At 40.6% G+C, this 22,969-nt stretch overlaps 1 protein-coding gene across 2 annotated transcripts; it reads right to left on the bottom strand.

Moving 5' to 3' along the window:
• Positions 1-105: 105 nt before the first annotated feature.
• Positions 106-22,409, bottom strand: hps1 (HPS1 biogenesis of lysosomal organelles complex 3 subunit 1). Of its 2 annotated transcripts, none has more exons than XM_036960384.1 (18): positions 22,210-22,409; positions 21,322-21,485; positions 20,888-21,022; positions 17,130-17,272; positions 16,925-17,033; positions 15,115-15,275; positions 14,602-14,704; positions 14,419-14,515; positions 14,143-14,303; positions 6,595-6,762; positions 6,239-6,415; positions 5,775-5,851; positions 3,596-3,736; positions 3,367-3,432; positions 2,584-2,728; positions 2,062-2,175; positions 1,874-1,956; positions 106-1,775 (listed from the first exon to the last, which is right to left on the bottom strand). In XM_036960384.1, exons 2-18 carry the CDS (start codon positions 21,436-21,438, stop codon positions 1,613-1,615), a joined length of 2,160 nt encoding a protein of 719 aa, XP_036816279.1. In that variant the 5' UTR covers positions 21,439-21,485; positions 22,210-22,409; the 3' UTR covers positions 106-1,612. The 2 variants fall into 2 exon arrangements, with proteins under 2 accessions (XP_036816279.1, XP_036816278.1); XM_036960383.1 differs by having other exon boundaries at positions 21,322-21,451.
• Positions 22,410-22,969: the final 560 nt, after the last annotated feature.

Below are 22,969 nucleotides of genomic sequence, written 5' to 3'. Positions count from 1 at the left end.
ACTACTACATGAATAAAATATTGCCTTCTTACTAGATTGAAGACAAAAACAATAGCGAAACAGTGCAAAACGTCTGTCAGCTCAACTGGGTTTAAAGCAAAGAAACAAGGAGAAGTGTTTTTTTATTGCATTCGAAAAAAATAAACTCTAGCACACTAGTAATCTTGATTTGAAAGCATCAATATTACCAGTGTGCTGGAGTTTTTTCTTATATTTAATAAGTATATTGTTTGCTCCATGCACCTGGTCTCACGCTCAGCCGTGTGAGTTACTTGTTCATATTTTCATTGCACTGCCATGTCATCACTATAACACCCATTTTAATTGTTAGCAGAAACATTCTAGAAAAGTAACTTGTGAGAAATGAAGAAGAAAAAAAATACAATAATTGACTGAATTCAATACATGGTGAAAGAAAAGAAAAACAGACTATATTATAACTGCAATATCTGCTATCACTGAAAAGACTCAAAGCAGTTTGAACTTGTCATTATCCACTAGGTAAAACAATCTATTCAAAAAACTAAAACAAAACACAAAAACATGAAAGGATAAAGTATTTTTGAGGATTCAGAGAAAAGCCAGTGATGACAACAATGAGGTATTGTATCATAAAAGCAGCAGGACAAGTGCTAGTCAAACAGTATTTATCAGTGCTAAAGGTTAATCACTTGGCTATGTCATACCAGTGACTTGCAGATCGTAGAACAGGATGATTTGGAATATAGAATACACACTGTTATTGTTGGACAAACTGTCACCTGTAAACATCCTTTATTGGCACTGATGCCCACACGTTTCAGCAGGGTTGAATGTGTAGCACCATGTTTCATGGTCACGGATGTGTGTGTGTGTGTCAGTGGAGGCTGGTGGGAGGAGCTATAGGAGGACAAGCTCATTGTAATATCTGGAATGGTATCAATGGATCGGAGTCACCAACATGTGGTTTCCATTTATTCCCTTTTAGCCATTGCAATCATCAGCCATAGCACCTCCCACCAGCCTTCCCTGGTGTTTGTGTGTGTATTACCGCAGTAATGGTGTGTGTATACACTGAATATACAAAACATTAAGAACACCTTCCTAATATTGAGTTGAATACCCCTCCTCTTTCCCCTCAGAACAGCCTTAATTCGTCAGGGGGAATGGACTCTACAAGGTGTTGAAAGCATTCCACAGGGATGCTGGCCAATTTTGACTCCAATGCTTCTCACGGTTGTGTCAAGTTGGCTGGATGTCCTTTGGGTGGTGGACCATTCTTGATACACACGGGAAACTGTTGAGTGTGAAAAACCCAGCAGCGTTGCAGTTCTTGACACAAACCGGTGCCCCTGGCACCTACCTACTAACATACCCTGTTCAAAGGCACTTACATTTTTTGTCTTGCCCATTCACTATCTGAATGGCACACATACACAACCAATGTCTCAATTGTCTCAAAGCTTAAAAATTATTCTTTAACCTGTCTCCTCTCCTTTATCTGCACTGATTGAAGTGGATTTAACAAGTGACATCAATAAGATATACCTTTCACCTGGTCAGTTAATGTCATAGAAAGAGCAGGTGTACATAATATTTTGTACAATCAGTGATCTATGTGTGTGTGTGTCTCCTACAGTAGGGGTATACGTGAGGGCTCCCAGAGTTTGCGTGCTAATTGACTACAGTGTTGTAGTATGTACTCTGTTGGGATGACTCCTAGATGGACTGTCAGCAGCTCATAACACTTCACCACCTCCCCCTGGTGGCTCTTACTGTAGTAGCGCAACAGCTTCCTGTGGAGGGGAACAGGAGCACACACACACTCCTGTAATACAGCCATGAATACTAGAGAATGCATTATACACATACCCACACAGAACCTCCTCCTCACCTGTAGTAGTCCCAGGCCAGCATTCCGATGGGGGCGGAGTCATTTGGCAGTATTGGCAGGTCCTTTACTTCCAGCTTGTAGCCCTGATTGGTCAGGTGACAGAGGTCAAGGGTCATACAAACAATGACGTTCTAGAACATTCCAATGGAAAAATCCAGCTTGGTATACCCAACATTGAGGTAATTTACCGTTTCGTTTTCGAACCAGAGGAAGTAGCAGAAGAAGTAGTCTCCATCTCTCAGAGTGACAGTGGAATAACCCTTCTGTAGGTAAATCCTCGATGTATTAACCAGGCCCCATACCTACAGAGAGAGACCGAGAAGAAAAGAAGAAAGAGAGCGAGAGATACAGAGAGGGAGAGAAACAGAAATATACAGACAGAGAGAGACTGAGAAGAAAAGAAGAAAGAGAGCGAGAGATACAGAGAGGGAGAGAAACAGAGATATACAGACAGAGAGAGACCGAGAAGAAAAGAAGAAAGAGAGCGAGAGATACAGAGAGGGAGAGAAACAGAGATATACAGACAGAGAGAGACTGAGAAATCATCAGTGAAATCCATTTACTAAAAATATCAAACCAGCTTTACATTTACAGAGGCAACTTTTGATTTCCCATATGCATTGAGAGCCTACTTTAGTTGATTACAATCTCAAACTAGTGGATAACTCTTAGACAACCCTCTAGAACCAGTGTAGATGGTACAGTCTAACCTTGCCCTTTATGAAGTGAGCCAGTGGCCCCTTTCCTAGCTCAGAGGTTGCGCGGTCCGTGATGTTGAGAGATGGCGCGATCATCTGACCAGCGGTGCGGTCGACGTAGATGAAATGGATCAGGCCCGGGAACTCCTCAAGGTACGTAATATCCGCTGTGTTAAGGTCAATACACCTCACAACACACAGATACAGTACAACACAGAGCCTAATACCACAACGCTACAGTAACATCATCTGGAGTAAATACACTTGACAATCTCTTGTCTAGAGATATCTGTCCAACCTGGTCAAACTAGTGTACAGTAGCAACATTTGGTTCGATTTCAACGAGCTGCATGATTACATTCTACCCCTTCAGTGACATACAGTAGACATTTCATCCAATATATAAATAAAAACTGTCTGTGACACACCAGGGCACAACATACCTCATGGATAGCTATCAGCTCCTATTGCTTTAAAATGCTCTGGAAATGGGGAAACATGGGGGTCTGCACTGAAACCATTGGAGATTTAGCCTGACAATGGGAGTTTCTACAATAATTTACTTATTGCTCCCGGTTAGTCAAGATCAGGGGTGGCCAACCCTCTTGGAGAACAACTGGGTGTTTTGGTCAAACGCTACCTCTTCTAAAGACTTTGTATAGGCTACCCCTTCTCTTTAATACACCAACCCTACATCTAACCTCATAATATTAGGAGCACAAGCATAGGAAATAAGGGGCCATTTGAGATTTCTAACATGGCTCCAGAGGGCGGGGTTAATGTGAGGCAGGATATGACACCATGGTGATGTTTCTCTTACTCTTCACCAACAGGAAGTCTTTCCAATCCATCAATTTCTCCCTGAGAGAGGGGGGGGGGGGGGGGGTTGAAAGGAGGAAGGACAAGAGGAGGGAGAGAGAATAGAGAAGATAAGAATAGTATCAGGCCTTTACACAATACATACAGCACTGGTTGGTTGCTATTGAGAGAAATAATATTAGCTAGTCCTGGGCCTCATACGTACTGCACCATGGTGAGAGCTCTGTCCTGTAGACTGGGTGATAGACGCTGTGGATTCCCTCCTCCAACTGTGTTCTCTGTGATGAAACATTGTCTGTAGACTCCACACAGCTGACTCTTCATAGTACGACACCAGGGAACCAGGCTAGGGACAGAGTTTAGAGATAACATAATGATACACATCTTGCCAAATGCTAAATGGACCCATGGCAAATCAAATCAAAGTTTGATGGTTGCGTGCACAGATTTGCAGATGTTATCGCAAGAGCAGAAAAATGCTTATATTTTCTAGCTCAAACAAACAAACCAACAAACAAACAAACAAACAAAAACACACACACAAAAGTATTTAGTCAGCCACCAATTGTGCAAAAAAGATGAGAGAGGCCTGTAATTTTCATCATAGGTACACTTCAACTATGACAGACAAAATGATAATTTATTTTCTCCAGAAAATCACATTGTAGGATTTTTAATGAATTTATTTGCAAATTATAGTGGAAAAATAAGTATTTGGTCAATAACAAAAGTATAAATCAATACTTTGTTATATACCCTTTGTTGGCAATGACAGAGGTCAAACGTTTCCTGAAAGTCTTCACAAGGTTTTCACACACTGCTGGTATTTTGGCCCATTCCTCCATGCAGATCTCCTCTAGAGCAGTGATGTTTTGGGGCTGTTGCTGGGCAACAAGGACTTTCAACTCCCTCCAAAGATTTTCTATGGGGTTGAGATCTGGAGACTGGCTAGGCCACTCCAGGACCTTGAAATGCTTCTTACGAAGCCACTCCTTCGTTGCCCGGGCGGTGTGTTTGGGATCATTGTCATGCTGAAAGACCCAGCCACGTTTCATCTTCAATGCCCTTGCTGATGGAAGGAGGTTTTCACTCAAAATCCCACGATACATGGCCCCATTCATTCTTTCCTTTACACGGATCAGTCGTCCTGGTCCCTTTGCAGAAAAACAGCCCCAAAGCATAATGTTTCCACCCCTATGCTTCACAGTAGGTATGGTGTTCTTTGGATGCAACTCAGCATTCTTTGTCCTCCAAACACGACGAGTTGAGTTTTTACCAAAAAGTTATATTTTGGTTTCATCTGACCATATGACATTCTCCCAATCTTCTTCTGGATCATCCAAATGCTCTCTAGCAAACTTCAGACCGGCCTGGACATGTACTGGCTTAAGCAGGGGGACACATCTGGCACTGCAGGATTTGAGTCCCTGGCGGCGTAGTGTGTTACTGATGGTAGGCTTTGTTACTTTGGTCCCAGCTCTCTGCAGGTCATTCACTAGGTCCCCCCGTGTGGTTCTGGGATTTTTGCTCACCGTTCTTGTGATCATTTTGACCCCACGGGGTGAGATCTTGCGTGGAGCCCCAGATTGAGGGAGATTATCAGTGGTCTTGTATGTCTTCCATTTTCCTAATAATTGCTCCCACAGTTGATTTCTTCAAACCAAGCTGCGTACCTATTGCAGATTCAGTCTTCCCAGCCTGGTGCAGGTCTACAATTTTGTTTCTGGTGTCCTTTGACAGCTCTTTGGTCTTGGCCATAGTGGAGTTTGGAGTGTGACTGTTTGAGGTTGTGGACAGGTGTCTTTTATACTGATAACAAGTTCAAACAGGTGCCATTAATACAGGTAACGAGTGGAGGACAGAGGAGCCTCTTAAAGAAGAAGTTACAGGTCTGTGAGAGACAGAAATCTTGCTTGTTTGTAGGTAACCAAATACTTATTTTCCACCATAATTTGCAAATAAATTCATTAAAAATCCTACAATGTGATTTTCTGGATTTTTCCCCCTCATTTTGTCTGTCATAGTTGAAGTGTACCTATGATGAAAATTACAGGCCTCTCATCTTTTTAAGTGGGAGAACTTGCACAATTGGTGGCTGACTAAATACTTTTTTGCCCGACCCTATGCCCCACTGTGTGTGTATGTATGTATGTATATATATATATACACACACACAGGTAACGAGTGGACTCTACAAGGTGTTGAAAGCGTTCCACAGGGATGCTGGCCCATTTTGACTCCTATATATATAAAAAAAATGTAGACCCACACATATACACACTGTATCTAATCCTCCAGATCTACAGTAGAACATAGGGAGCAGGGCTAGGGGTCGACATGGGATTGGGACATATAGAGCAGGTGGCAGTAGACAAGACACTTACTCCTTGCTGAAGCCAGGTCCTCCTCTGGTGAATGCGCGGCTCTTAAACTCTGTCCACACACTCTGTAGCTGGGACGTCTGAAAGAGACGAGACCAGCAGATGTGTTATAAATACTTTAGCAATGTTTTTATGTAACATTTTGGGCGACTTGACCATAGAATTGTGTGTTATAGATCTGTCATTCTCAATGAAAGCAAGTTTAAGACGCTGTAGATATGTTCTATGTGTGCTATTTCTATGCTTCCCGTTCTTAAGTTTATTTTCTGCGTCTTACTTCCGGTTTTGTACACCAGCTTCAAATAGCTGAAAATACAATATTTTGGGTTATGGAAAATATATTTCACAGAGGTTAAGATGGTACAATGATTCTCTATGCAATACTTGCTTGTTTTGTCACAAACTGAAATGAGGTTTTAAATGTCACTGGCAGCATATCAAATGCTTTTCAATGACATTACACCCACCTGTATGTCTGAGGTTCCCAATGCCCTAATGAACTTGTCCAGTTTGTTGCGGAGGTCCTGTATGGACGTCTGGCCGCGGGCCGCTGACCCCTCCAGACCTTCACTCAGACGCTTCTCCAACTTAGCAAATGCCTCCAGGAACACATAGACTGACATGGCCAGGTTACTGTTAGGTATCTACAGAGAGAGAAGGAATGAGGGAGAGATAGAGAGAGCAGTCTTATCTCAGTGACAAGTTACTGCCATCTTCTGGTCTGATTTAAAATAACACCCACAGTTGTGCGATTTGCATGATTTGCCCACTCTTTCTCTTTGAATGTGTGTGTCTGTGTGTATATATGTGTGTGTATACAGACCTTAGTGAGCAGCACCAGAGTGATGCCCGGCCAGAGTGGCAGACAGTACATGGAGTGAGGCATCATGGGATAGCAGCCCTCCTTCAGCGTGACCTCTAGGAAGACTCTGCTAGGGTTTGAGGGGTCAGGGGGAGGAGCTTCCAGGGTCTGGAGACTGTCCTCTGCCATCTGAAGACAGAATGTTATTTACATTAATTTAATCTCATGAGAAGTTATACTATATAGAATCCAAAGAACATGCAAATCCAAGAGCTTTGAGCAAGAGCAAGTTTCAAACAGATCAAAAAATAAAATGACCCTCCAAGGTCTGTCTAATTTAAATGCATGATTTATGAGAAAGTCTAAGGTACATGCATTTCTCTAGTTAGGATCCAGCTCTTTTTGGTGCAGTAATGCAGTGTTGCCATTTTGTCCTAGTGGCCTGGCCCTATACTACAAATCTGGTTTGAGGAAATAGCAAGGTAACTTTCATCAACTCTGAGGTTAACTCGGGAAAACTGGTGTCACAAAAGTGGCTCACCTTTTAGCCAGGTACATTAATGTGGCAACGAATCCTTCAGAACTAACTTGATCCGGGGCATGCTAACTCAGGGCTAACTTCACTTATCCTGAATGAAGTGTCTGAGACACGAGTAGAGGACCAATTTAAATCAGCTTCCCTCCCTCTCACAAAGAATCCGTCATCATCCCCTTAATTTGAGGAAGACTATTTATTAAACATTTTATAAAATCAACATTTTTGTGTGTTTAAAAACCTATCACACTACACATTTAGTAATACCAAAATGCATTTGAAACTTTTGTATGACATTTTGTACCACAACAGCGAAAATCTTTTTTTTCAGCTGAAAGACAATGCCCAGAGCTTACCCACGATGTTGCACAACGATTTAAGTAAATTAGTCATCGTTTTAGTCAAGGTATAGTAGATTAGGGGTTGAAGTGGGAAATACAAAGTGGGAACTTCATGGAAATCAGTGTCAGTTTTCTTCATTATTATATTTCATAATACAAAATGATCAACAACTTACATACATCAAACAAAACACAGGTTTAAACAAGAAAATACATGCACAAATTGTTATATATATATATATATATATATCACACATACACACACACACACACACACACACACACACACACACACACACACACACACACACACACACACACACACACACACACACACACACACACACACACACACACACACACACACATACATACATACATACATACATACATACATACATACATACATACATACATACATACATACATACATACACACATACATACATACATACATTACATATATACATACATACATACATACATACATACACACACACACACACACACACACACACACACATACATACATACATACATACATACATACATACATACATACATACATACATACATACATACATACATACATACATACATACATACATACATACATACATACATACATACATACATACATACATACATACATACATACATACATACATACATACATACATACATACATACATACATACATACATACATACACACACACACATACATACATACATTACATATATACATACATACATACATACATACATACACACACACACACACACACACACACACACATACATACATACATACATACATACATACATACATACATACATACATACATACATACATACATACATACATACATACATACATACATACATACATACATACATACATACATACACACACACATACATACATACATACATACATACATTACATATATACATACATACATACATACATACATACATACACACATACATACATACATACATACATTACATATATACATACATACACACACACATACATACATACATACATACATTACATATATACATACATACATACATACATACATACACACACACACATACATACATACATACATACATTACATATATACATACATACATACATACATACATACATACATACATACATACATACATACATACATACATACATACATACATTACATATATACATACATACATACATACATACACACACACATACATACATACATACATACATTACATATATACATACATACATACATACATACATACACACACACATACATACATACATACATACATACATACATTACATATATACATACATACATACATACATACACACACACATACATACATACATACATACATTACATATATACATACATACATACATTACATATATACATACATACATACATACATACATACATACATACATACACACACACATACATACATACATACATACATTACATATATACATACATACATACATACATACACACATACATACATACATTACATATATACATACATACATACATACATACATACATACATACATTACATATATACATACATACATACATACATACACACATACATACATACATACATACACACACACATACATACATACATACATACATTACATATATACATACATACATACATACATACACACATACATACATACATACATTACATATATACATACATACATACATACATTACATATATACATACACACATACATACATATATACATACATACACACACACATACATACATACATACATACATTACATATATACATACATACATACATACATACATTACATATATACACACCCGTTCAAAAGTTATTTTGTCCATTAAAATAACACCAAATTAATCAGAAATACAGTGTAGACATTGTTAATGTTGTAAATTACTATTGTAGCTGGAAACAGCAGATTTTTTATGGAATAAATACATAGTCATACAGAGGCCCATTATCAGCAACCATCACTCCTGTGTTCCAATGGCACGTTGTGTTAGCTAATTCAAGTTTGTAATTTTAAAAAGGCTAATTGATCATTAGAACACTTTTTTGCAATTATATTAGCACAGCTGAAAACTGACCTTCTTTAGACTAGTTGAGTATCTGGAGCATCAGCATTTGTGGGTTTGATTCTCATCGCACACCAGCGACTCCTGTGGCGGGCCGGGCGCAGTGCACGCTAACCAAGGTTGCCAGGTGCACAGTGTTTCCTCCGACACATTGGTGCGGCTGGCTTCCGGGTTGGATGCACGCTGTGTTAAGAAGCAGTGCGGCTTGGTTGGGTTGTGTATCGGAGGACTTGGGGAGAAAAAGTGGTAAAAAATTGTTTTTTAAATCTCCTGAGAGAATTAGAAATTGGGCTAAAAGAGCATGTGAGTTACAATAAAGATGATGAAAATAGCATTGTCAAGTTTAACTGTTACTATGACCCATCTGCCATCCTGTGAAGATGTGGATTCTAGAATGTTGCCTTTAAACTTGTGGATAAGCGTCAAACACCAGCAGAATGGTTTGATCCATGACTGAAATAGGCCATGACTGAAATAGGCCATGACTGAAATAGGCCATGTCTTCCAAAATTTCAAGTCACTTTACACAAATGAGTTTCCTGAAGAAAAACTACATCTGCATTACTGCGTTTACAATATAAAAATGAGGCTTTCTTTTTGTAAGATCTCTCAAACTCCTAGCATTCAGGCTAACGACAGAGAGAGTTGAAAACAAACTCCTGCATTAAAAAATAAAGAGACACAAACTAGACAGATGTAGTAATGTGAACAATAAAACAAACAGTAAACATTGAGAGGGTTAATCGGACAGAAAACGACACTCAGTTGAGGTAGCGGTGGTTAACAGTATAACAAATCCCTTTTATCTTTTTTGGGTTGGCAAGTGTTCATAAATTGTACTTCGAACTGTAAATTTACTCGTGGCAGTACAGTAAATGTACTCACAGTTCAAGTGTGGTTCATGTCAGAGCTAGCCAGTAATCTTTCTTCCTTCGGTGAACACGTGTTCCCTTGAACCCAGCCTTCTTTCCCTCGTCGTACTTTCTGTATAATTGGCCACAGTTTCTCCCTGGCAATCTGATCCTGCGGAATCAGAGCCTCTTTGATGCGGAGCTTCTTCTCATCCAGAAACGTGTTCCCTTTGGCCATTTTCCAGATGATGTCCCTGTAGTGGCGCATAGTGAAGCGTAGGATGACATTGCGAGGGGGTCCATTAGATCTTTGTTTCCCAAGTCGATCACGTTTCTTAGCTGGTCTTTGATGCACGGAGCCACCTTTCCCAGGATATCAAATCAAATTTTATTTGTCACATACACATGGTTAGCAGATGTTAATGCGAGTGTAGCGAAATGCTTGTGCTTCTAGTTCCGACAATGCAGTAATAACCAACGAGTAATCTAGCTAACAATTCCAAAACTACTACCTTATACACACAAGTGTAAAGGGATAAAAAATATGTAATGACTACTTCTCTAATATCCTCTCCCTCTACCTCTTTTACACCTTGGATTTTCAGATCCCACCTGCAAGAGTACCATTGAAGTTCAGCTACATTCTCACACAGCTCATTATTTGGGGATTGCAGTTTCTTCAGCTCGTTCTCTAGGAACGTTATATTATCCTTGTTCTCAACTGTGTGAAGCTGACGGACAGTCTCTGACAAATGATCAATCTTCTTTGATGTTTCTTCAGTAGCCCGCTCTATGATGGACACTTTGGAGAACGTAGCATCTTGTTTAGTAGTCAGGGTCTGGATTGCAGAGAAAAGTTCAGACATGGAATTGTCCTCTTTCACTTTTTTCTCCTGTGGATTTTTAATTGGGGTCAGAGGTAAAGAGGTTGCAATGATCTCTTCCTGGTCCGTCCTGTTCTTTCTCTTGCTTGAGCTAGCGACATCTTGTGTATCCATGCTGCTCTGGCTCTCATCCGTAGCTAGCTAGCATGCCTGCAGTCTTCTGTGAAGCTTGGATATTCCATATTTTCTTGTTTTTCTGTCGTGTTCTTCACATTCAACTTGACACAAACGCTAAACTTGCCATATGTAGCTAAAATAAGTTATAGTTAGTTTCTTGCTACATTGATAGCCAATATTAGACTGTTAACCACCTAACCCTCAGTTGCTTGGACAAGCGAGAAAACAATCCCTCTCACAGCGACGCCATCTTGGCTCCGGAAATCGGTTCAATGCTGTGCGTTTCCCCAATGAGATGACGTGCAAATAAATACTTTTCAGGGCTGGGTTTTATTTGAATGTTACCACCCAATCCACTGGCTACAGGTTATCTATAAGTCTCTGCTAGGTAATGCCCCGCCTTATCTGAGCACACTGGTCACCCGAGCAGCACCCACTCGTAGCACGCGTTCCAGCAGATATATCTCACTGGTCACCCCAAAGCCAATTCCTCCTTTGTCCGTCTTTCCTTACAGTTCTCTGCTCGCCCATGACTGGAACGAATAGCAAAGATCTCTGAAGCTGGAGACTCACATCTCCCTCACTAGCTTTAAGCACCAGCTGTCAGAGCAGTTTACAGATCACTGCACCTGTACTTAGCCTATCTGTAAACAGCCAATCTATCCACCTACCTCATCCCCATACTGGTATTTATTTATTTTGCTCCTTTGCACCCCAGTATCTCTACCTGCACATTCATCTTCTGCCGATCTACCATTCCAGTGTTTAATTGCTGTATTGTAATTACTTCGCCACCATGGCCTATTTATTTCCTTAACTTACCTCATTTGCACTCACTGTATATAGACTTTTTGTTTTATTTTGTTCTACTGTATTATTGACTGTATGTTTTGTTTATTCCATGTGTAACTCTGTGTTGTTGTATGTGTCGAATTGCTATGCTTTGTCTTGGCCAGGTCGCAGTTGCAAATGATAACTTGTTCTCAACTAGCCTACCTGGTTAAATAAAGGTGAAATAAAATAAATAAATAAATGGCATGTTTATTACTCAGAAACTCCTGAAATGTTCTTCCTCTTCACAAGTCTCAACGTTCATTTGGGCGCCTGAGCCATGGAGCAAATTAAAATAGGAGGTGCATACTTATGTTTGTGCACCTGCACATTTTTTTACCAGATAATTATCATAATACATGGGATAATTTTTTTATTGAAAATAAAAAAAAAGACAATTTTATAAAATGATATGATTGCATTTTGCAACCCTGCTCCCCCTGTTGCCCCAAGATGAATGATTTGGACCACTTAAGTTTGGCTTCCCTACATACGCCACAGCTAGAAAGCACTATATCACAACAAATGTCTATCCAATAATGAAAAATCACCCACGAGGAAATTGCTTATCTATTTTTTTTGTGCTGTTAGATTTGTATTGGTGTTTCATCCAATACGCTAAGGGTGTTGTTACATATAATTGTCACGATCAACATCCACGTTCGTAACATGGATGAAGCCTGAGTTGGAATGTTCATCTAACTGAAGCTGACCAGCTTTAGAAAATCCTGAGTATATCTAACTTGCGTCATAGTATTCAGTCGTGGCCAAAAGTTGAGAATGCTCCAAATATAAATGTTCACAAAGTCTGCTGCCTCAGTTTGTATGATGGCAATTTGCATATACTCCAGAATGTTATGAAGAGTGATCAGATGAATTGCAATTATTTGCAAAATCCCTCTTTGTCATGCAAATTACCTGAATCCCCAAAAAACATTTCCACTGCATTTCAGCCCTGCCACAAAAGGACCAGCTGACATGTCAGTGATCCTCTCGTTAACATAGGTGTGAGTGTTGACGAGGATAAGGCTGGAGATCACTCTGTCATGCTGATTGAGTTCAAATAACAGACTGGAAGTTTCAAAAAGGAGGGTGGTTCTTGGAATCATTGTTCTTCTGTCAATCATGGTTACCTGCAAGGATTGCATTGCTTTGCACAAAAAGGGCTTCACAGGCAAGAATATTACTGCCAGTAAGATTGCACCTAAATCAACCATTTATCGGATCATCAAGAACTTCAAGGAGAGCAGTTCAATTGTTGTGAAGAAGGCTTCAGGGCGCCCAAGAAAGTCCAGCAAGCGCCAGGACTGTCTCCTAAAGTTGATTCAGCTGCGGGGCACCAACAGTACAGAGCTTGCTCAGGAATGGCAGCAGGCAGGTGTGAGTGCATCTGCACGCACAGTGAGGCGAAGACTTTTGGAGGATGGCCTGGTGTCAAGAAGGGCAGCAAAGAAGCCACTTCACTCCAGGAAAAACATCAGAGACAAACTGATATTCTGCAAAAGGTACAGGGATTGGACTGCTGGTGGACAAACAAAAACCCACAAATTCTGACAAACTCCAAGCATTGATTATGCAAGAATGGGCTGCCATGTGGTCCAGAAGTTAATTGACAGCATGCCAGGGCGGATTGCAGAGGTCTTGAAAAAGAAGGGTCAACACTGCAAATATTGACTTTGCATCAACTTCATGTAATTGTCAATAAAAGCCTTTGAGACTTATGAAATGCTTGTAATTGTATTCCATAGTAACATCTGATAAAAAATATCTAAAGACACTGAGGCAGCAGATTTTGTGAAAACTAATATTTGTGTCATTCTCAAAACTTTTGGCCATGACTGTACACCCCTCCCCCCCAAGCTCACCTGAATGTCTGGATCCAAAAACTGGAACACAGGAGTACCGCTCCCCACATGACAGCTCTCTTCATGACAGCTCTCTTCATGATAGCTCTCTTCATAACAGCTCTCTTCATGCCTGCTCTCCTCATGCCTGCTCTCCTCATGCCTGCTCTCCTCATGCCTGCCTGCAAAGAGAGCGAGCAGAGGGTTAGTGAGTTGAAACAAAGGCAGTGGAAGTATAGCATATCACTGCACCGAGCCACATAGGCAAAAATGACAGAGCACGGCACAGACACCTACCTGAATTAACAGAGTCCCTGTCAGTCCCAGAGTCCCTATTAGTAGGGGAAGGCTCTGGAGTGTAGAATATATCTGGGGCTGAGGTGTTCTCCACATCCTGCACACACACGACACAGTTATTAAACTTCTGAAGCATTCAGACAGAGTATGATATTCTTCTTCTTTCACTCTCAGTGCTCCTACCTCGGGGGCAGTATCCTCCAGGTCGATGTTGCTAGGATACATGTTCTGCACCATGACGATAAGAGCCAGCAGGTCAGACGAGGTGAGGGTACTAGCGTTACGACTGTGGGGGAGAGGAGAGGGGTGGATAGAAAGGTACTCAGAGCAGGTTTGGGGGTCAATTCGAGTCACTCAATTCAGGAAGTGATTTGAATTTAAAATTCAGAAATGTATTTATTTTTTTTTAAATAGCTCCACCTTTTCAGTTTATTGAGGAAGCATTGAAAATGAATACAACTGAATTGGAATTTCAGTTAATTTCCTGATTTGACCCCAACCCTGATTCAGAGGCACCTCCCTCTGTACGTGATTTGCAATGTCATTATGTGAAAATGCTCTTTATTATGTGAAAAAGTGACGTTACAGTGGCCCGTCAACCTTGTGTAGAAAGCGTGTAGGTTTGTGAGAATGGTAATGGACAGTAACCTGGAATAGAAGGCTAGTAGTTTGGTCTTAATAGAAATGGACAGTAACCTGGAATAGAAGGCTAGTAGTTTGGTGTGCACCAGTATGAATGCATGGAGGACCTCCTCTCCTGCTCTCTCCACACTACTGTTGATCTGCTGCACCAAGCGACGCTCCAGAAACTCTATACACTGTTCACATAGAGTAGGATGGATCAACCTCTCTACTGCCTGATGGAGGGAGACAGAGACATACTTTATATATACAGTACCAGTCAAAGTTGACACCTACTCATTCAAGGGTTTGTCTTTATTTTTACTATTTTCCACATTGTAGAATAATAGTGAAGACATCAAAACTATGAAATAACACATATGGAATCATGTAGTAACCAAAAAGTGTTAAACAAATCCAAATATATTTGAGATTCTTCAATGTAGCCACCCTTTGCCTTGATGACAGCTTTGTACAATCTTGGAATTCTCTCAACCAGCTTCATGAGGTAGTCACCTGGAATGCTTTCAATTAACAGGTGTGCCTTGTTAAAAGTTAATTTGTGGAATTTCTTTCCTTTTTAATGCATTTGAGCCAATCAGTTGTTGTGACCAGGTAGGGGTGGTATACAGAAGATAGCCCTATTTGGTAAAAGACCAAGTCTATATTATGGCAAGAACAGCTCAAATAAGCAAAGAGAAACGACAGTCCATCATTACTTCAAGACATGAAGGTCAGTCTATCCTGAACATTTCAAGAACTTTTTAAGTTTCTTCAAGCTTAGTCGCAAAAGCCATCAAGCGCTATGATGAAACTGGCTCTCATGAGGACTACCACAGGAAAGGAAGACCCAGAGTTACCTCTGCTGCAGAGGATAACTTCATTAGAGTTACCAGCCTCAGAAATTGCAGCCCAAATAAATGCTATACAGTTCAAGTAACAGACACATCTCAACATCAACTGGAGACTGCGTGAATCAGACCTTCATGGTCGAATTGCTGTAAAGAAACGACTCCTAAAGGACACCAATATGAAGAAGAGACTTGCTTGGGCCAACAAACACGAGCAATGGACATTAGACCGGTGGAAATCTGTCCTTTGGTCTGAATTCCAAGAGTGTGCAAAGCTGTCATCAAGGCAGTGGGTGGCTACTTTGAAGAATCTCAAACATAATATATTTTGATTTGTTTAACCCTTTTTTGGTTACTACAGGATTCCATATCTGTTTTTTCATAGTGTTGACATCTTCACTATTATTCTACAATGTAGAAAATAGTAAAAAAATAAAGAGAAACCCTTGAATGTGGTGTGTCCAAACATTTGACTGGTACTGTATGTTGTCGTGGAGGTCAAAACTACATTTCCACATTGGGGAGAAGAGTGAGTATAGTACAGTTTACAGTACAATTTCCTCCACATTATAAACTGTGGTTCGAGGCCTGAATGCTGATTGGCTGACAGCCATGGTATATCAGACGTGTACTACAGGTATGACAATTTTTACAATTTTTACTGCTCTAATCACGTTGGTAACCAGTTTATAATAGCAATAAGTCACCTCAGGGGTTTGTGGTGTATAGCCAATATATTTATTTTATTTATCCGTTATTTTACCAAGTAAGTTGACTGAGAACAAGTTCTCATTTGCAGCAACGACCTGGGGAATAGTTTCAGGGGAGAGGAGGGGGATGAATGAGCCAATTGTAAACTGGGGATTATTAGGTGACCGTGATGGTTTGAGGGTCAGATTGTGAATTTAATATACCACAGCTAAGGGCTGTATCCAGGCACTCCGCAGTGCGTTGTGACTAAGAACATCCCTTAGCTGTGGTATATTGGTCATATACCACACCCCATCTGGCCCTATTGCTTATTTCTACAGTACCTCTACTAAAAAGCTCTGGTCCTGCTCTTGGAGGCGGCTGTAGGTCTCCAGGAGGTTCTGTAGATATTTCCATAGATTGGTCCTCTGCTCTGTGTCCTGAGGACGCAGCCTGGAGAGAAACCACAAAGCCCATTAGGACACAAGTCCATCTGTCACACACAAACACAGCTCTAATGAACTTCATAAGATAAGAGTCATGTCATACTCTTTCCTGATTAGGGTGCTGCTGAGGGTAACCATGCCGAAGAGGACCTCAATCATCTTCTTCATCACGTAAATCTTCCTCTTCAGATCCTCCTCGCCCTCTTCTCTGTCTCCGTTCACAGCGATGTACAGACACTCCTCAAACTGTCAATCAACATCTCAATCAGTCAATATTTTCATCAATCAAATAATCACTCACTCAATCACCCCTAATCAGTTCCCATTCACACACAGCGATGTACTACACGTCCCAAGCTCTTTATTAACACAACCGAGAGGCTTGGATTGGTGTAAGGAATATGGAGGACGCTCCTCTTAGTTTGTTGGAAGACTCACATGGCTAACAACTATCTAGTCCTTTGAGATCCGTGAACACCGGAAGGTGTAGGGGCAAGAAGCAGAAAAGATAGTCATTTGGTCTGAATGGAACTGCTGTTAGCTATTGGCCACGTCATCGTAACCCATTTACAGAGCCACACCGTCTGATCCCATGACTACTGCGAGGTTCAGGCAGGCTCACATGATGTGAAGCTTTACTGAACAGCAGGCTTTCACTTTTACTACAGCACAGTAGAGGAACTGTATTTGAGTGGCTTATGCGCTCAAATGAGTTGTAGGGGAGAGTGGGGTAATTTTTGATATTTTTTTTTTTTTTTTACATTCAGCATCACTCTGTCAAGGGAAATATAGTATTCTTTCTAACAAAGATACTGTAGCTACATACACTACCGTTTAAAAGTTTGGTGTCACAGAAATGTCCTTGTTTTTGAAAGAAAAGCATATTTTTTGTCCATTAAAATAACATCAAATTGATCAGAAATACAGTGTAGACATTGTTAATGTTGTAAATGACTATTGTAGCTGGAAACGGCAGATTTTTTATGGAATAGCTACATAGGCGTACAGAGGCCCATTATCAGCAACCATCCCTCCTGTGTTCCAACGGCATGTTGTGTTAGCTAATCCAAGTTAATAATTGTAAAAGGCTAATTGACCATTAGAAAACCCTTTTGCAATTATGATAGCACAGCTGAAAACTGTTGTTCTGATTAAAGAAGCAATAATACGAACCTTCTTTAGACTAGTTGAGTATCTGGAGCATCAACATTTGTGGGTTCGATTACAGGCTCAAAATGGCCTGAAAATAATAACTTTATTTTGAAACTTGTTAGTCTATTCTTGTTTTGAGAAATTGCCAAGAAACTGAAGATCTTATACAATGCTGCGTACTACTCCCTTCACAGAACAGCTCTAACCAGAAAGAGAGAGCTGGGAGGCCCCGGTGCACAACTGAGCAAGAGGACAAGTACATTAGCGTGTCCAGTTTGAGAAACAGACGCCTCACAAGTCCTCAACTGACAGCTTCATTAAATAGTACAATTTACCATGGGTATGGGGTAAGTTGAGTTGCTGGACAGGGTGAATTAAGCCACCTACACATTTCTGTACTGAATGAAATATTACCACTACCTTTTTAAAACCATGTCTATCTTTATTTCACAAACCCAATTACTTTTTGGTATTTTAATCATATTGTAACACAGGCATAACACCTAACAAACACTTTGACCTTTTTAAAACACTTGTAACATAGGCCAGGCCCTGTTGTTACCTCATTTCCCAACGCCTGGGAAGAAAACACTTACATTTACTCAACTTGCCATGGGCTCAACCATTGGCTCAACTTAGCCCAAGGCAAATATTTTGACTATATACAGCGGAGAGAACAAGTATTTGATTCACTGCCGATTTTGCAGATTTTCCTACTTACAAAGCATGTAGAGGTCTGTAATTTTTATCATAGGTACACTTCAACTGTGAGAGACGAAATCTAAAACAAAAATCCAGAAAATCACATTGTATGATTTTTAAGTAAATCATTTGCATTTTATTGCATGACATAAGTATTTGATCACCTACCAACCAGCAATCACAGACCTGTCAGTTTTTCTTTAAGAAGGCCTCCTGTTCTCCACTCATTACCTGTATTAACTGCACCTGTTTGAACTCGTTACCTGTATAAAAGACACCTGTCCACACACTCAATCAAACAGACTCCAACCTCTCCACAATGGCCAAGACCAGAGAGCTGTGTAAGGACATCAGGGCTAAAATTGTAGACCTGCACAAGGCTGGGATGGGCTACAGGACAATAGGCAAGCAGCTTAGTGAGAAGGCAACAACTGTTGGCGGAATTATTAGAAAATGGAAGAAGTTCAAGATGACGGTCAATCACCCTCAGTCTGGGGCTCCATGCAATATCTCACCTCGTGGGGCATCAATGATCATGAGGAAGGTGAGGGATCAGCCCAGAACTACATGGCTGGACCTGGTCAATGACCTGAAGAGAGCTGGGACCACAGTCTCAAAGAAAACCATTAGTAACACACTACGCCGTCATGGATTAAAATCCTGCAGCTCACGCAAGGTCCCCCTGCTCAAGCCAGCGCATGTCCAGGCCCGTCTGAAGTTTGCCAATGACCATCTGAATGATCCAGAGGAGGAATGGGAGAAGGTCATGTGGTCTGATGAGACAAAAATAGAGCTTTTCGGTCTAAACTCCACTCGCCGTGTTTGGAGGAAGAAGAAGGATGAGTACAACCCCAAGAACACCATCCCAACCGTGAAGCATGGAGGTGGAAACATCATTCTTTGGGGATGCTTTTCTACTAAGGGGACAGGAAGACTGCACCGTATTGAGGGGAGGATGGATGGGGCCATGTATCGCGAGATCTTGGCCAACAACCTCCTTCCCTCAGTAAGAGCATTGAAGATGGGTCGTGGCTGGGTCTTCCAGCATGACAACGACCCGACACACACAGCCAGGGCACCTAAGGAGTGGCTCCGTAAGAAGCATCTCAAGGTCCTGGAGTGGCCTAGCCAGTCTCCAGACCTGAACCCAATTGAAAATCTTTGGAGGGAGCTGAAAGTCCGTATTGCCCAGCGACAGCCCCCAAATCTGAAGGATCGGGAGAAGGTCTGTATGGAGGAGTGGGCCAAAATCCCTGCTGCTGTGTGTGCAAACCTGGTCAAGAACTACAGGAAACGTATGATCTCTGTAATTGCAAACAAACGTTTATATACCAAATATTAGGTTCTGCTTTTCTAATGTATCAAATACTTATGTCATGCAATAAAATGCAAATGAATTACTTAAAAATCATAATGTGATTTTCTGGATTTTTGTTTTAGATTCCGTCTCACAGTTGAAGTGTACCTATGATAAAAATTAGACCTCTACATGCTTTGTAAGTAGGAAAACCTGCAAAATTGTCAGCGTATCAAATACTTGTTCTCCCCACTGTAAGCCCACATAGTTACAAGAATGCACTTTCATGCTAAGTTTGAGACCTCATATTGAATCTTATAGAGACCCCAACTGATATACAGAACAATCGTAAAAATATCTACTTTGGTGTAGAAACAAGCATCACCAAACCTCTACCTGATAAATTAGTTTGCACTTGGTGAAAATCCATTGTTTTGGATGCAACTTGCTTACTACTTTTTCCATGTGGTTTCTTCCTTCACAGACTCCATGAAATGATGACCTCTTCCTAAATATATGGCCAATTGATACATTTTATGTATGGTTTCCTAGAAACAAGGTTGGCTCAACTTACCCCACTCTCCTCTACAATTATTTTATGACCATTCTTTACTATGGGCATAGTTCTCTCACAAATTGCCCTGTATCTGTTGATGTGTTTTTGTGTCATGACGCAACATTAGTTTCCTGTGTGTGTGTGTGTGTATTACCTGATGTAGCACATAGGTGTGGTTGTTCTCAGTACTAAAGGATGTATAGCTGTCTCCCAGTCTGTCCACCATGGTACTGCAGGAGATGATGATGGGGGCAAACAGAGTGTTGATGCTGTCCTCAAATGCTGGTGGCTGGGAGGGATGGAAAGAGACACTCAACCATATCCTTCACCGGAATCTCTCCTCATAACCCCAATAATCTGCTCTGGAATGACTGAGGGATTATGGTACTACATGAACCAGCCAACATGTCTACAACCCCTGTCGGACAGACAGGGGAGTTCAGCAAGTCACAGAAACGTGATATGAATGAGGTCACTGGGGATATTTGGGTTAATCCATATATGCAATATGCTATCATTGCTTCTATATTTATGTAATAGACAAGATGACTTGAACCATCCTGTAACCCTCGCCCGCTCCCGTCTTACCTTCTCCCCCTCTTCCTGTGACGCGCCATACTGCTCCTGGATGTTGAGTTCAAACTCTGGGTCTGTCCAATAGAAGAGGACCTCAGCGCTCTCGCTGGCTATCAGCAGACACTTCATAGTGGGATCTTATCTGTAGCAACCAACCATACCAGCACTGTTGTCATCTGCAGAATATGCAGGTTTTGTTTTATTTTTTATTTAACTAGGCAAGACACAGTAAGCTTACAGTTTGAAACGTTCTTTGCCCTACACACAGCCCTTAAATAGGCTAAGCAAATGATTTATAATAGATAGATTTATAATGGAGTTACCACATTTGTGATTAATCCTTTGTATTATCTTGGAAAACAGAATAACAGTGTTTGTATAACTGGCTCTACTTACATAGCTGGTATGAGGGAATAACATAAATTATTCTCATATCAACAATGTATGTGGAATTCATGAAGAGGACAAACCACTTACAATTTTCTACTGGACTCATAATTGAATTAATTCTCTGATAAATGTATTTGTAGAGTGGTCATATGATGAAGAGCATGGTAAATAAGAAGAGCACCAAGCCTTGCCAAACTCTATCATGCAACACGAGTCAAACATCCAGACTATGCGGATTGTCTTCAGTGATCACCAACGCATGGCTGACAGGTCGGACAGGGGTAGCGCAACGTAAAATATAGCGTTTACCCATATGGGACTTCGAAGTTTGCCTTCTAACGCTCATACAATAACATTATAAATATGTCATGCACATAGCTGACATTAGCCTATTATATAGGCATATTCAACGTGACAAATATATGTTTTACACAATTCATTTCTATTAGGATATTCTTGCACCCATCAGTAGGCTATAATAATAACAACACGTTACACAAAGTAACTTACCTGTGGCCTATCAGTTATGCATCATATTTACCCCTCCGTGATTTCCACCAGTTTAATCAGATGTTGTTCAAATGTACCTCTTCGTTCGAAACCCTTAGCTTTCCGATTATAAACGATCATACTTTGAAACTCTATCGCAACATTTCTCAACTCAGCTTCCGTGGTGAATCTTGGAGCCGAATCATGTGACACTAACAGCGCTTTAACAGCGGAAGCTAAGCTCCTCCTAGATATATGACTCAAAATTAAACGCAGGTCTATGATCAGTTTTCCCTCCTGATGCGTTCTCTTAGAAACGGCGAAGGTAAAATAAAACTGACTAGAGATCAGTGTTTAGTTTTTGACGTTGGTTCCCAGGCGGTGAAAGGATAATCCTTTAAAAACATTTTTTTTAAGGGTAATCCTTTCATTGGGGGTAGATAATTAGGTGAGTTAAAGTCATGTGCTGAAGACTAGACTAAAGCCATGATTCTGACACAGTTGTAATGATCTGGTATTCATTGAATGTATTATGGTGTTGTGTGTCTTTGGTGTGTGTGTGTGCGTGCGTGTGTACATACGTGCGTGCATGGAGAGAGATTTCATGTGTCATTCACTTACTTCCTTGTGAGATTCATAGGCCTACATTATTGTATCACATGAGATAAGTAGCCTAGCCTACATATTGAGCAGAATCATTTGTTTCATTGTCAAGACAGGCACATCATTATTATTAGAAAGGATGTTCAGAGTTATACAAATTTAACCCTGATTATGCAAC

The sequence above is a fragment of the Oncorhynchus mykiss genome, chromosome 23 (assembly GCF_013265735.2).
Source record: "Oncorhynchus mykiss isolate Arlee chromosome 23, USDA_OmykA_1.1, whole genome shotgun sequence".
In the NCBI taxonomy this organism is placed as follows: Eukaryota; Metazoa; Chordata; class Actinopteri; order Salmoniformes; family Salmonidae; genus Oncorhynchus; species Oncorhynchus mykiss.
Note: the sequence above shows the minus strand (reverse complement) of the source record. Positions and strands in the feature narration are given on the sequence as shown.